The 14,648-nt window shown below is 44.9% G+C and overlaps 2 protein-coding genes across 2 annotated transcripts; both read right to left on the bottom strand.

The window, feature by feature from the left end:
* Positions 1-5,761: 5,761 nt before the first annotated feature.
* On the bottom strand, positions 5,762-6,727 carry LOC308596885 (olfactory receptor 5T7-like; the record flags this gene model as incomplete). Its single annotated transcript, XM_081212189.1, has 1 exon — positions 5,762-6,727. Exon 1 carries the CDS (start codon positions 6,722-6,724, stop codon positions 5,762-5,764), a length of 963 nt encoding a protein of 320 aa, XP_081068315.1. The 5' UTR covers positions 6,725-6,727.
* A 6,786-nt stretch (positions 6,728-13,513) lies between these two features.
* Positions 13,514-14,419, bottom strand: LOC308595780 (olfactory receptor 5V1-like; the record flags this gene model as incomplete). Its single annotated transcript, XM_081210489.1, has 1 exon — positions 13,514-14,419. The coding sequence occupies one exon, from the start codon at positions 14,417-14,419 to the stop codon at positions 13,514-13,516; it is 906 nt and encodes a 301-aa protein (XP_081066615.1).
* Positions 14,420-14,648: the final 229 nt, after the last annotated feature.

Below are 14,648 nucleotides of genomic sequence, written 5' to 3'. Positions count from 1 at the left end.
CTTGTGTCTTCCAATACTTTGCAATAAGTATTCTTGCTGCTGTTGTGGCATACATAAAGAAAGCTCTGTCCTTCTTTGGCACCATTTGGCTGACTATGCCCAGGAGAAAGGCCTCTGGTTTCTTCAGAAAGGTATATTTAAATACCCTTTTCATTTCGTTATAAATCATCTCCCAGAAGGCCTTAATCCTTGGGCACGTCCACCAAAGGTGAAAGAATGTACCTTCAGTTTCTTTACATTTCCAACATTTGTTATCGGGCAAATGATAGATTTTTGCAAGCTTGACTGGGGTCATGTACCACCTGTATATCATTTTCATAATATTCTCTCTTAAGGCATTACATGCCGTAAACTTCATACCTTGTTAGATTTTAACATGATTTTTATTATCTAACAAGACCATTGATCCATAAAATGGAAGCAATAAACAATGTACTGCAGTCACGCAATCCATCAATAGCTGAACTGGGTTCCACAAAGTCACAAAACCAAAACCAAAAAGAGCCACAAGAACACAAAATAAATAGCAAAAACAGACAGACCTCAGCGTAACACCCAAAACGGAAGTGTAATACTCAAAACAGAGCAAGTTCGGCTTCCGAAAAAAGTTCGCAAACCAGAACACTTACTTCCAGGTTTGCAGTGTTTGGGTTCCAAGTTGTTTGAGTACCAAGGCATTTGAGAACCAAGGTGTTAGAATTCCTGCTCCGTGATTGCAGTCATGGGATTGTTGTCTTTCACATGACGGTGTATGTTTTAACTCCACAGAGTGGGAAGTGACGAAGACAGGATGTTTGTGTTCCTGTGTTCATAGAATCATAGAGTTGGAAGAGACCACAAGGGCCATCGAGTCCAACCCCCTGCCAAGCAGGAAAGTGAAGTGTTCCGTGAAGTGGGACTATTGTCCTTCGTCCTTTTTCTCTTTGCTGTCTGATGCTAGAGAGAGAGGGAGCCATGTTGCAGTGCTCCGTGTGTGTTTATATGTAAATAAAGTAGATTAGCCAAAATGCTGAGTTGCTGAGGTCTGTTACGCAAGGTGCGCAAACTCTGCGGATCCCTAAGTGTGCCGGTGTCTGTTGGCATCGGTCACTGTGATGTTTGGGCAGAAGAAAGCTTTTTAAACTCCTAAATGACCAGGCGGGAGGGAACATGCCAGTCGGGCATGTGTCTCTACTAGGGTCCTACTCGAGTGTAGGATGAGCTCCTACCACTGTATTTTAAAAAAGGAAGCTCTGAAAAAAGACCCTAGTGGCAGCTAGACTGATGACTGGGAGCAGCCGCCGAGACCACATAACACCAGTCCTGAAAGATCTTCATTGGCTCCCAGTATGCTTCCGAGCACAATTCAAAGTGTTGGTGTCGACCTTTAAAGCCCTAAACGGCCTCAGCCCAGTAGACCTGAAGGAGAGTCTCCACCTCCATCATTCAGCCCAGACACGGAGGTCCAGTGCTGAAGGTCTTCTGGTGGTTTCCTCCATGCAAGAAGTGAGGTTACAGGGAACCAGGCAGAGGGCCTTCTCGGTAGTGGCGCCTGACATGTGGAACACCCTCCCACCAGATGTCAAGGCAATAAGCAACTATTTTACTTTTAAAAGACAACTGAAGACAGCCCTGTTTAGGGAAGTTTTTAATGTTTGATGCTGTACTGTTTTTAATATTTTGTTGGAAGCCACCCAGAGTGGCTGGGGAAACCCAGCCAGATGGGTGGGGTATAAATTATTATTATTATTATTATTATTATTATTATTATTATTATTATTGGAAAGACTGAGGTCACAAGGAGAAGGGGACGGCAGAGGACGAGGTGGTTGGACAGTGTTATCGAAGCTACTAACCAAACTGCGGGAGGCAGTGGAAGACAGGAGTGCCTGGCATGCTCTGGTCCAGGGGGTCACGAAGAGTCGGACACGACTAAATGACCAAACAACAACTATATGGGATGTTTTGAAGGCAGTAATGAGAGTTCAAATAATTTTTAAAAACTCATACTTGAAAAAATAAAACAAAGGGAGGAGGCATGTAACAATTAGAACGAAAGGAAACACATGGCTATGTTCTCTACAAAAAATTATAGAGAAGATTAGAAGCAGAGAGAAAACAATATGACCTCATAAACTGCACTCAAACAGAAAAAAGCTAACGTTTGTCAGACTGTGTATGTTCAATAAAGGAAGCAAAGCTGGCAGATTGTGACCATATTTGTTTAAAAATGAATAGTAGAATAATTGGGTTCAACAACTAAAGACCAACAAGGATAAAGTGATAATAGGATCTGATAACGTCACAAATGAATTTTTAAAATTCTATGAGAAATTGCATGCATCTGATTGTCCCAAAAATGATGCTATTGAAGCATTTAATGATGTTTAGCTCAATCTGGTTCTGATCAGCACCAGCCTCCCATAATGATCTCTGAGCTCCACAGTATGGTCAGTGAGATTTTTTTTTAAATAGCCCCTGGCCCAGAAGGCTTCACAGCTGATTATTGTAAGAAATTTGAACAAGTCTCCTGCCCATGCAGCTGTAATGTGTTCACTGTGTGCATCCAGAAGTTCTCGCTTTTGCTAACATTGTTCTGAGAACCACAGCTGGTCAGACTACAGAGATGCCAAGAGATCCAGCAATAGTAGCAAAAAGGGAGAAATTCTAGATGTGCATGAGGGACATGGTGTCAACTTGAAGGACCGTGGCAGCACCGCTTGCTTCCATGAATGAAGCCCTTCTGAGCATGGCAGCCTCAAAGCCCTGCAATGGCCACAACTAAGCAAGGCGGAACCAAAATGTTCAGCTATAAAACAAATTAAATTCTGTATTGTATTCCCCTGTAATCAATATATGGTTTATATTCACATCTTATCCTAAGAGCACCCAGTATAAATTTGTGTGAGTGCTGTTTGAGGCTCTCATGACCCTCTCCTGACCAGCCCTGCCGGATGAGATGAAAGGTCTGCCTAGTTCAGAATCCTTCTCTTAGGGATGCCTAAAGAAGTCAGTCTTGGCCAATTCTTCCAAGAAATGGCCTGATGTATTATGTACGTAGTTAAATATGTATTACGAAGGGTTTTCTCTCTTTAAAGTTGCAGATTTCTGCAGAATGGAAGAGAATTATCAGTAGAAAACATGTGCAATCTACAAATTGCAACCCCCTCCCTTTCACAAAGTGGTTCTCAGATTCTGCCAGAGAAGTTGACCATCAGAGCACATGAGCAATAGCCCTCCAAAACAGATATTCCTCAGGGCCACGTGACCTCTGGCTAAAGTCTAGCTACCGTGACTAATAGCCATCGATAGACTTTCCCTCCTCCCCATAGCTGCCCAAGCCCAATTTAAAGCTTTTTAATGTAGGGGAATTACAGCATCTCCAAGCAGCCAAACCCAAAAAATTCTTATGCGCCGTGAGAAGCTGTTATTTTGGAAGGGTGAAGCGTGGCAAGCGACTGTCCTGAATTCATGGGCAATAAATAAGGCTGATGCGTAAAATCACTCTGGGCTTGGGATGGGGAGGGCATTAGATTTGCATTCAACGGAAAACATACCTCATTTGCACAGTTTCCAAGTTTCTGAAACATCCACCCTTTGAAATTCACGCTTCCCTGACTTTTGCAATGTAGTTCTACGGTGAAGTAACACATGCAAAAATGCATTCTACCAGGGGAAATTGCTTTGCAAAATTGCAGCAAACGAACACTCGTGTATATACTGTATTAGGAGAGCGTTGCACTAAAATGCTGGTGAATTTTCATGAGGACTTAGCAAAGATTCCAAACTGCTGTTAAAATGTAGAAAAATGAACTTAAGAGTGACGAAATGAGAAATGGAGCAAAACTGAAATTTGGAGATTTGCTCATTTCTACTCTGGACAGAGCAAATCCAGCACTGTGAACATTTCACAGCTTTCCTGACCTGCATGGAAAAATGAATCATTTTGTGCTTAGTTTTAAACCAGCCACCCGGATTATTTCCCCATTTCCCAGCATGATTTCTGGTTGAAACCTCTGGAATGATGTTAGACAACCTCCAGTTAAAAAATTTCCCTGGTTTCAATCAGACTGGTGCATGCAGATGAGCAATTCCTATCCCACCCCCATTGCAAAGGAAACCTTTCCTGGGTCTGAGGGCTACTTCATGGACACCTTCATTTCCCTCCATTTCTCACCTGGCACCTTCCTGTTGCATGGATAATGGTGGGGCACCTGTTGCCTTTGGAAAGATGTGGAGAAAGCCAGTTTTAGATGCTGATGCTTCTTCCAGGTAACCCAGTGAGGAGAGTCAGGCAGGAGTTCTTCCCCCCAAAAAGGTCCCCAGCTCTTCAAGCATCAATCACATGTCCTAAAGCTAAGCTGCACCCTTCTTGTATTGTGCGGGTCCAACTCTGGCAGGAAATCAGGTTTATACTGAGTGCTTGAACTGGCCCTGAAGAACACACCTTTGCATCAGGAGAAAGAAAAATCAAGGAGTCCAGAAAAAGAGTTCTCTTCTCTCTCTCCTCTCCACCCCCTTTGGGTTTTTCTTTTAATTGGCAGAGAAGTTTGGAGTCGTGAGCGAAGGGTGGGGACCCAGGGGGTTGGGGAATACCAATGTTCAAACCAGGCTCCCAGTTAGTGATGGGGGAAGAAAATCTATTCAATCTCCATTTAATTCACACTTTCTGAAGCAATACGGGAATCAAAGCACAGCCCACCTTTTCAATCTCCAGATCTTGCAATGCAAATCTCCAGCCAAGTAAGGTGCAGAAAAAATGTCTGAAGTAGGGTAAAGCGTGGATAAAAGGGCATAAGTTGCTGAAAATAACATACAAAAAATGAGGAACATTTTAGGGGGAATTATGTGCGTGTTTTTAATAATGTTTTTAAAAGATACAGAGTATCAAAATAACCGTACAGGATAGCTTACAAAATACTAAAAGCACTTAATTTTAAAATATAATATAATACAGAATGATGCAATAAACAAACAAAAGGTCTGGGTGGGGATGGGAAGGGTACTGATTAGGAGCTTAATTATACACACCTGAACAGTAAACAGAAAATCAAGAGTCTTGTCTTGAGCTTATACATTGGTGTACAATGCAGAACATATAGTCAAATCTGCTTCGTTTAACGGTTAAAGTGTGTACGTAACTAAGGATGGATAAATAAATAAATAAATAAATAAATAAATAAATAAATAAATAAATAAATAATTTTTTATTTATACCCTGCCCTTCCCAGTTCAGAAAACTGGGCTCAGGACGGCTAACAACAAATTTAAAACACTTAATTGATGCAACAAAAAACAGCATAAAATACAGTATAAAACATGAGTAACAATAGATTCAGAATTCAAAAATCAATTTAGGGGAAAAATCCATCCAATAAACATTAGATGATCACCAGCGCTAGCTGGCTAAACTAGTCCTATGAGGATGAGGGAGGCATATGCTCGGTTCATATTCTGTTTTAGCTGCAAGAACAAAGTTGTGCAAAAACATGTGTAACCACACACTGCAAGTAAAGTAAGATAACTGCTAGAAAAACTGGTTCTAAAAGGGCAAACCTATTTTAATAACTGGTTGAAGTCTTCCTGTAATTTTTGTAAACTTTCAGTGTATCTGAGGAAGTGATTTGCATGCTAATTGTGTGTCAATATTTTTGCACTTTGTAAAACCCTCAGAGCACCTTTGGAACAGATGAGCAAAGAGACCCTCCTGATAGAATAAGGAGCGGTGCTGCTAATGTACATTTCAAATGATTATCTAGTGGTCTGATTTCCACACCACTTGTTAGTGAGGGGAATTATATCCCTTCTTCTGACCCCCCAGAACCTTCTTCAGGGCTTCCTTCACCTCCTTGTTGCGGAGGCTGTAGATTAGGGGGTTCAGCATAGGGGTGATGATGCAGTAGAGTGTGGAGACCAGGGTGTCCACTTCCAAGGAGTAGCCTGCGCTCGGGCGGTTGTAGTTCACGTTGGCCATCCCAAAATAGATGATGACCACAACTATGTGGGCTGCGCAAGTGGAGAAGGCCTTGTGCCTGCCATTGTTGGAGCGGATCCGAAGGATGGCCGACAGAATGAAGATATAGGAGATGACCACCAGGAGGAAAGGGCTGATCCCCACAAAAATGCTTGCTGCATGAAGGGCCATCTCGTTGACATAGGTGTTGCTGCAGGCAATTTTCAGCAGTGGTGGGACATCACAGAAGATGTGGTGGATCCGGTTGGCCCCACAGAAGGCCAGGTTGGTGGAGAGCGCAGTGTGAATGGCAGAGTCCAAGAGGCCCCAGATCCAAGAAGTGGTAGCCAGAGGGACACACACTCTTCTGCTCATCAGTTGAGCATAGCGCAAGGGTTGACAAATGGCGGCATAGCGGTCGTAGGCCATGACGGCCAGCAGGGCGCACTCAGTCCCTGCAAAGGTCATCAGGAAGAACATCTGGGCCATGCACTGGTTGTAGGAAATGGTGTGTCTCTGGTGCAAGAAGTTTACCAGGATCTTGGGGATGGTGACAGATGAGTAGCAGACGTCCAAGCAGGATAAATGGCTGAGGAAAAAGTACATGGGGCTGTGGAGGCGTGAATCCAGCTGGATCAGGGTGAAGATCATGGAGTTTCCCACCAGGGTGAAGAGGTAGATGGTCAGAAAGAGCAGGAAGAAGAAGGACTGACCTTTTTGGACCCCAGAGAAACCCAGGAAGATGAATTCGGTCACCACCAGCGTCTGATTACTGCCTTCCATGGTCTGCATCAAGGTCAACTCTGAGAAGAGAGCAGCAAGGAAGAGAGATTAATGCGGACAAAAGAAGGTTCCAGAACACACAGATGTGAAATCAGAGGTGGGTTTCTTTGTTTTTTAAAAGATTTTTGGCAGACGGTAACTGAAAGCATCAACATAACTGTATGGAACAACCTAACATTTGCAGAGCAAAACATCCTCTTGAATTATATACCCAGCACATGGAACCTTAGAAAAGGACAATTCGACTGGACTCTCTGTGCCCTTACCACAGCAAAAAGACTGATGCTGATGAATTGGAAAAATAAAATTGTGCTTCCCTTCTACGACTGGATTGAAGGCTTGTACAAACTTAGAACATATGAACAACTTGCATATAAATGCAGATTAAAGGGCTGAATGCCAGTACAGTCATACCTCATGTTACGTCTGCTTCATGTTACGTTCTTTCAGGTTACGTCCCGCGGTGACCCGGAAGTACCGGAAAGGGTTACTTCTGGGTTTCGCCACTCACACATGCGCAGAAGCACAAAGTGACATCACGTGCATGTGCAGATGTGGCGAATCGCAACCCGCGTGTGCACAGACACGCCACTGCGGGTTGTGCTCTTTTCATGTTGGGAATGGGCCTCTGGAATGGATTCTGTTCACGACCAGAGGTACCACTGTATTTACATTGTGAGGGAATAAAGAAAAAGCAACCAAGTGGGGAGCTCTTGAATCCACACGTCTTCATCTTCAGCTCATATTCTCCTAGACAACTAGGATGCATTTGCAAACTGCACGAAATTAAAAGAGGCCTGCATCTTGGGAGAAAAGCAATGCCAAACCTAGACAGCATCTTAAAAAGCAGAGACATCACCTTGCTGACAAAGGTCCGTATAGTTAAAGCTATGGTTTTTCCAGTAGTGATGTATGGAAGTGAGAGCTGGACCATAAAGAAGGCTGATCGCTGAAGAATTGATGCTTTTGAATTATGGTGCTGGAGGAGACTCTTGAGAGTCCCATGGACTGCAAGAAGATCCAACCTCTCCATTCTGAAGGAAATCAGCCCTGAGTGCTCACTGGAAGGACAGATCCTGAAGCTGAGGCCCCAATACTTTGGCCACCTCATAAGAAGAGAAGACTCCCTGGAAAAGATCCTGATGCTGGGAAAGATGGAGGGCACAAGGAGAAGGGGATGACAGAGGATGAGATGGTTGGACAGTGTTCTCGAAGCTACAAAGATTAGTCTGACCAAACTGCGGGAGGCAGTGGAAGAAAGGAGTGCCTGGCATGCTCTCGTCCAAGGGGTCACAAAGAGTCGGACACGACTAAACGACTAAACAACAACAACAACATGATAGGTCTGTAGATGGGGGACCCTGCCTCAAACCACCTAACTGGGATTTACTATATAGGTTTCTTATATGAAAAAAGAACATTAATTGCAGGTTTGTTGAAAATCTTGTCTGAGACCACAATGGGGGAAACCTGTAAGGGTCATCATTTTAACGGAGGCCAAAAGAGACGGGTTTAGTAACTGCCTGAATTTGAAGTCTGATTTGAATTGGGAAATAACTAGTAAATATTTAGGATCCTCTATTCCAACCACCTGGAATTCAGGAATCTCAGCTTAAACATCCCTGAACCATCCCCGAGGCCATCCAACCTCTGTTTAAAAGCCTCCAAAGTTGGAGAGTCCACTACCTTCTGAGAGAGTCCGTTCCACTGTCTAACAGCTCTTGTCCTCAGAGAGTTCTTCCTAATGTTATGTCTGAATCTCTTGCCCTTTGTCCTATCAAAAAATATTACTGAGCTATGTAGTTGGAGGGGGGGGGATTTGTTTAAATAAAAAGCAGATTACTGCAGAACAGAACAGAAATATCGGCAAAAAATATAGGAAATTAACAGATGGGCTCATCCCAAAGCGGTCAGCTGGATGACACCAAATATCTGAAGTGTATCTGAAGAAGGTGTATCTGAAGAAGTGTGCATGCACATGAAAGCTCATACCAAGAACTAACTTAGTTGGTCTTTAAGGTGCTACTGGAAGGATTTTTTTTATTTTGACACCAAATAAGTTGAGCATTGGGACACTAAGGCAATAGTTCTCCCCAGCAGATGTTTCTCAGTGATATGTAACATTTCTCTAACTTTTAACTATCCTGGCTAATAGTCTTTGATATACTTTCCCTGCTTCTTTAATTGCATCTAAGCTCCTTTTTGCAGTTGTTTAAGGTAAAGCCATTGTGGCATTTTGAGGCAGCAAAGGTGATAAATTGCTTATGTACTGTGAGAAGCAGCCCTTGGGGGGTGGGTGGCGTCTGTCCTGAACCTACAGCTGATGAAGAAGGCTGAACCATAAAACCACTCTGGGCTACGGGTGCGGGAGATACTAAGATTCAGTTCCCCTCCCCCTCTTTCCTTTCTCCTTCTGTGATGGAACCCCTATTTGGGGACTTCCCTGGCTTTTTTCTGGCTCACGTAGGACCAGTCTGGGTAGTTGGCCTTGGGGAAGATTTGACATTTGCTCCCCCCGAACAGTTTTTGATCTGGGCTCCCACTGAAATGAGGCTGCATTTTAAGTTGTATTTTAATCCTGTTTTTAAGTTGTATTTTAATCAATTGGTTTTATACCGGATGTTAGCCGCCCTGAGCCTGGTCTTGGCTGGGGAGGGTGGGGTATAAATACAATTATTATTATTATTATTATTATTATTATTATTATTATTATTAGGCAAGCCTACTGAATCAGCTCTTTCTGAAACAGCATGCAAACTGAAATACAGCCACCCTTCACACTTCAATGCAGTTCCCCTGTCAAGTAATGTGTACAAAAATGTGTATACTGGGTCTGTGGAGACGGGTACACACACACACACACACACACACACACACACACACACACTGCAGATAACATGCAAACATGTGTTATACAGTGGTACCTCGGGTTACAGATGCTTCAGGTTACAGACTCTGCTAACCCAGAAATAGTGCTTCAGGTTAAGAACTTTGCTTCAGGATGAGAACAGAAATCGTGCTCCGGTGGCATGGCAACAACAGGAGGCCCCATTAGCTAAAGTGGTGCTTCAGGTTAAGAACAGTTTCAGGTTAAGAACGGACCTCTGGAATGAATTAAGTTCTTAACCAGAGGTACCACTGTATTGGGGGAAATTGCTTTGCAAAAATGTGTACATTTGGCAAAACAAAACAAAACAAAAAAAACCCACACTAACTTTGCACTAAAATTGTTGTGGTTGTTGTTAGGAATAGAATTTGTCTACCACCACCCCCAGATCTCAGGGTGTTTCACGGCATAAATGATTTGCCCATCCCTATTCTGGACACAGCGAATCCGACTCAAGCAGGTTGCTGAACACTCTGAAGGCTTTGAAGCTTTCCTGTGCTGCATAGAACATGGAATCGCTTTGCAGCCAGCTGTAAATCAGGCAGCCTAGATTATTTCCTCTTTTCCCATATTGATTCAAACATTCTGCACAGACAATGTCCAGTTTGCATGCTTTTCAACAAACCAGTGCACGCAGACAAGCAATCCCTCCTCCGGACCCCATTGCAGATGGAACCTGCGCAGGTTCCCTTATGTTTCAGCTCCTTACCTGCCATCTTCCTGCTGAATGAACTCAGGTGATTGCTGCAGAGTCAGACAATTGGTGGGGAGAAGGTCACATCCAGATGTTGCTTCCAGGTGAGCCAGGGAGGAGAGCCAGACAGGAGGGAGAGTCCCAGGGACAGAGAAGGTGAGGGGCGACAGAAGGTGTTTGTAGATTTCAGGGTCCCCACCTTCCACCGTGCCAGGACTGGAGACAAATCAGACTCATGTTGTGCCTAAGAAAAGCTCTCCGTTTCTGGATGTGTTTCAGGCACCACCTCATCTCCTAACACCTGGCTGTGTCTTGCCAGTACATCCCATGGACCCAACTCTGGCAAGAAAGAAGGTTTTTATTGTTTGAGCAGCCCCTGAAGAACATGCATTTGCAACGAAAGGAAGAGAGACCAAGAAGCACACGAAAAGACGCCCCTCCCTCTGGGCTTTATTTTTCTCCTGGCAGAAAATGCTGATGACAAGGGTATTTGGCGTCACCCAAGGGAGTCAGGGAATTGCAATGTTCAAATCAAAAAGGACTGGCTCTTATTTAAAAACGGGGAAGAAAGTCAGTTTAGCTTTCATTTAATTTCACACTTTTCCATTTTTTTGGGGGGGGGTGTCAGATGGCAAAGGTGGTTGCTCACGAGTAACCAGGCAGGACTCTGACCTGTCTTTTACAGGTTTTATTTAGGTGCAAAACTATTTACAGTGCAGAACCCCAAAGTTCATGTCTGCCTCAATCGCTAGCAGAACCCGGGAGTGCTTGTTTCCTGGACCCCCCCCCAACATAAATGTCTTGTTATGCCCAGCCTTTTCCTTCCCTCTTTGTGCTTTAGACCTCTGCGCAGGGTGGGCGACGGAAGGGGCGTGCTTCCCTCCCAGGAGTGGTGCTGAGGCTCCCAGCAGCATCCTCTGCTCCCTTCCCCTCTTCCCCACTGGAGGTGGGGCTTTCCTCATCACCGGAAGCGGATCTGCTTCGCAAGATTTTCGGAGGCTCCCTGTAGCACAACTGCCCTTCTGTTTCCCGCCCCTGTTCTGATGGCAGTTCCCTGACCGGGGGGGGGGGGTGCAGCTGTCCAGTCAGGGAATGCACACAAAAATGTGTGGATAAGTAGGCATATGTTTCCAGAAAAGAGATAGAAAAAGCATTTCTTTAGTGAGAAGGAGAGCAAAGGAGAAATTTGCATTAACATGCTGGTGAATTTTCATGAAGACTTTAACAAAACAGCAACCAACCACAATCTAATGTGGAAATGTGAAGAACTGAATTTAAGACTGAAAACCGAGAAACAGAGAGAAATCAAGAGTTTCTCTTGGGGAAGAACTTTGTAGAGACTCCATCCAATGGCAGGGAAGGTCGTCTGTGCAGCAGCCAATCAGGGACCTCGTGAGAATAACCATTGAAAGATGCCCAGCTTGCTAGTCTTTATTTATTTATTTAAGGATTTTCCTACTGTGGTAGACTTTCAAAGCACATTCTTACTCTATGAATCACATTCAAGCAGAGAAGACCTTGGCAAGAAGAAGAAGAAGAAGAAGAAGAAGAAGAAGAAGAAGAAGAAGAAGAAGAAGAAGAAGAAGAAGAAGAAGAAGAAGAATAGTAGTAGTAGTAGTAGTAGTAGTAGTAGTAGTAGTAGTAGTAGTAGTTTGGATTTGATATCCCGCCTTTCACTCCCTTTTAAGGAGTCTCAAAACGGCTAACAGTCTCCTTTCCCTTCCTCCCCCACAACAAACACTCTGTGAGGTGAGTGGGGCTGAGAGACTTCAAAGAAGTGTGACTGGCCCAAGGTCACCCAGCAGCTGCATGTGGAGGAGCGGAGACACGAACCCGGTTCCCCAGATTACGCGTCTATGGCTCTTAACCACTACACCACACTGGCTCTCAAGGAGATGTTGGCTGCCCAGAGGAGCAGCCCAGGGAGGGCACGGACGGGCAGGTGGGCTCCTAGCAAGAGGGAAGAGGCACAATTTTTGTGCTCCCCTGGGCCTGGGCCTTTGGCAGAGACTAACCTGACCAACCCTCAGGTACGCCCCTGCATTCAAGCGTGGTACCCAAAACAGAAATAACCTGGCCTTCCTCCAGTGACACTGGAGAGAGTTGCTTTCTTACGTTCTATCATAGGTGTTAGAATAAGTCAACAAATGGAAGAGTACAGGGGCCACTCGCGCCTCCTCTCTTGTTGACCCACTGTTGGTTGGTTGATTGATTGATTGATCCCACCTTTTTCTCCAAGGAGCTCAAGGCATGGGTGTCAGGCTTCAGGGAACTGGCTTCCTCCCCCATGGCAGTAGATAAGCAGAACAAAGGAAAAGGAGTCTTCCTACCAGTTGGAAACTTTAATAACCACAGCAAGAGAACAAAAAACCCATCTCCTAGGAATGGCGGTGCTCCCACTTAAGGATCCCACCCCCTCCGTCCCTATTAATCTATGTCACTTCTACGTCTTGTAATCTGAGCTTGTACCCTCTGTGCTTTCTGTGCTTTCTGTTCTGACCCTTTCTGAGCTCTTCTTGGCTTCTGGGAGAGTGGAGGAATGCTTTCCAGAGACAGTGAATCTGTTAACACTCTCCCTCCCAGTGTTTCTTCTCCTAGCTGTTCCCCATCCAGTATTTCCCAGCTTCTGCCTTCTGAATTGTGCCCCTCTGCAAGCCACTGTTTCAGTACTGGACTGGACTTATTTGTTAGTGATGCTGAGCACTGAAATTTTTGAAAACGTGAGTGTTTTAGACATGAGACATGCAACAATAAAAATGTATATACTGATGGCAACTACATAGAAAAATGAGCTCTTGTCAATCGATGGGCAAGAGATGTTGGTGATTTGTGCACCATATCAGGATTCCCAAGTTCCATTAAAAAAAATATACATAAACATTTCTGTGCCAGAGTTCGTAGTGTTCTTTCTTTCTTCATTCACTTACAAACAGTTCCACTCCTGCTGTTCCACCCAAAAGACAACATGGGGGAATTGTTCAACACTTGTGCCATGAAGGGAGCAGGGCTGCCCTCTGTGGTGGCCATCGTGGCCAGGCAAATGCCAGGGGTATGCCTTGGCTCTGGCAGAGCTACTCTGGCACCAGCTGTGGTGGATGAGTCTGCCTTGATCTCCATCCCACAGCTTGCTACCATCCAAGCATGCCTGCAATTCTTAAGCAGCCAGGGAACTCTGAGAGTCTTATTTCTAGGATCACTATCTGCTTGAAGAAGTGTGTCATTTCCTCTGGCTTTCCAGGAGCTTCCTCAGGGCTCCCTTGACCTCCTTGTTGCGGAGGCTGTAGATCAGGGGGTTCAGCGCAGGGGGGACAATGCAGTACATCGTGGAGATCAGAGTGCCTGTCTCCAAGGAGTAGCCCTGTCCAAATTGGTTGTAGTTAACCAACCCATTCCCAAAGTAAAGGGTGACCACGATCACGTGAGAGGCGCAAGTGGAAAGAGCTTTCTGCCTGCCAGCATTGGACGGGATCCTCAAGACAGAGGAGAGGATGTAGAAGTATGAGAGGCCAATGGCCAGGAAGGGGAATAGTCCTATGAAAACGCTGGCTACCTGAGTCGCCATGAAATTCATGTACAGGTCTCCACAGGCAATTTTCAACAACTGGGGGACGTCACAGAAAATGTGCCCAATCTGGTTGTGCCCACAGAAGTGCAAGTTGGAGTTCAGAGCAGTGTGAAAAGCGGAATGGAGGAAGCCCCAAACCCATGCGGTAGTGGCCAGCTGGGCGCAAGCCTTGGCGTTCATGAGGACCGAGTAGTACAAAGGCCTGCAGATGGCGACGTAGCCATCATAAGCCATGGCAGCCAGCAGCACAGCTTCTGCCCCTGTGAAGGACATCAGGAAGAACATCTGGGCCATGCACTGATTGTAGGAGATGGTGTGTTGCTGGTATAAAAGATTCACCAGGATTTTGGGGACCGTGACAGACGAGAGGCAAATATCTAAGCATGATAGGTGGCTGAGGAAAAAGTACATGGGGCTGTGGAGATGGGAATCCAGCTGGATCAGGGTGAAGATCATGACATTACCTGTGATGGTCACCAAGTAGATGGTGAAATATGCCAAGAAGAGGTATCTCTGGCCAGCTAGCATGCCGGAGAAACCCAGGAGGACAAATTCCATGACCTGTGTGGTCTGGTTGTTGGCTTCCATTGAGGATATGGAATTCACCTGCAAGGAAAGGAACCTGTACAAGAAATATATTTTGCCTATCCCTGGATTCAGCATCAGTAATGAGGAACACCAACTATCTTTTGCTGGTGCAGTTCTGGGGATGGAGATAAATCTGATTCTGTTTGCATTTAAAAGCTTGTCGCTTTCCAGAACAACACACAGACTGAAACACAGTCAT

The sequence above is a fragment of the Podarcis bocagei genome (assembly GCF_964188305.1).
Source record: "Podarcis bocagei genome assembly, chromosome: 10".
NCBI classification, from domain to species: domain Eukaryota; kingdom Metazoa; phylum Chordata; class Lepidosauria; order Squamata; family Lacertidae; genus Podarcis; species Podarcis bocagei.
This window is presented reverse-complemented; position numbering and strand designations above follow the sequence as displayed.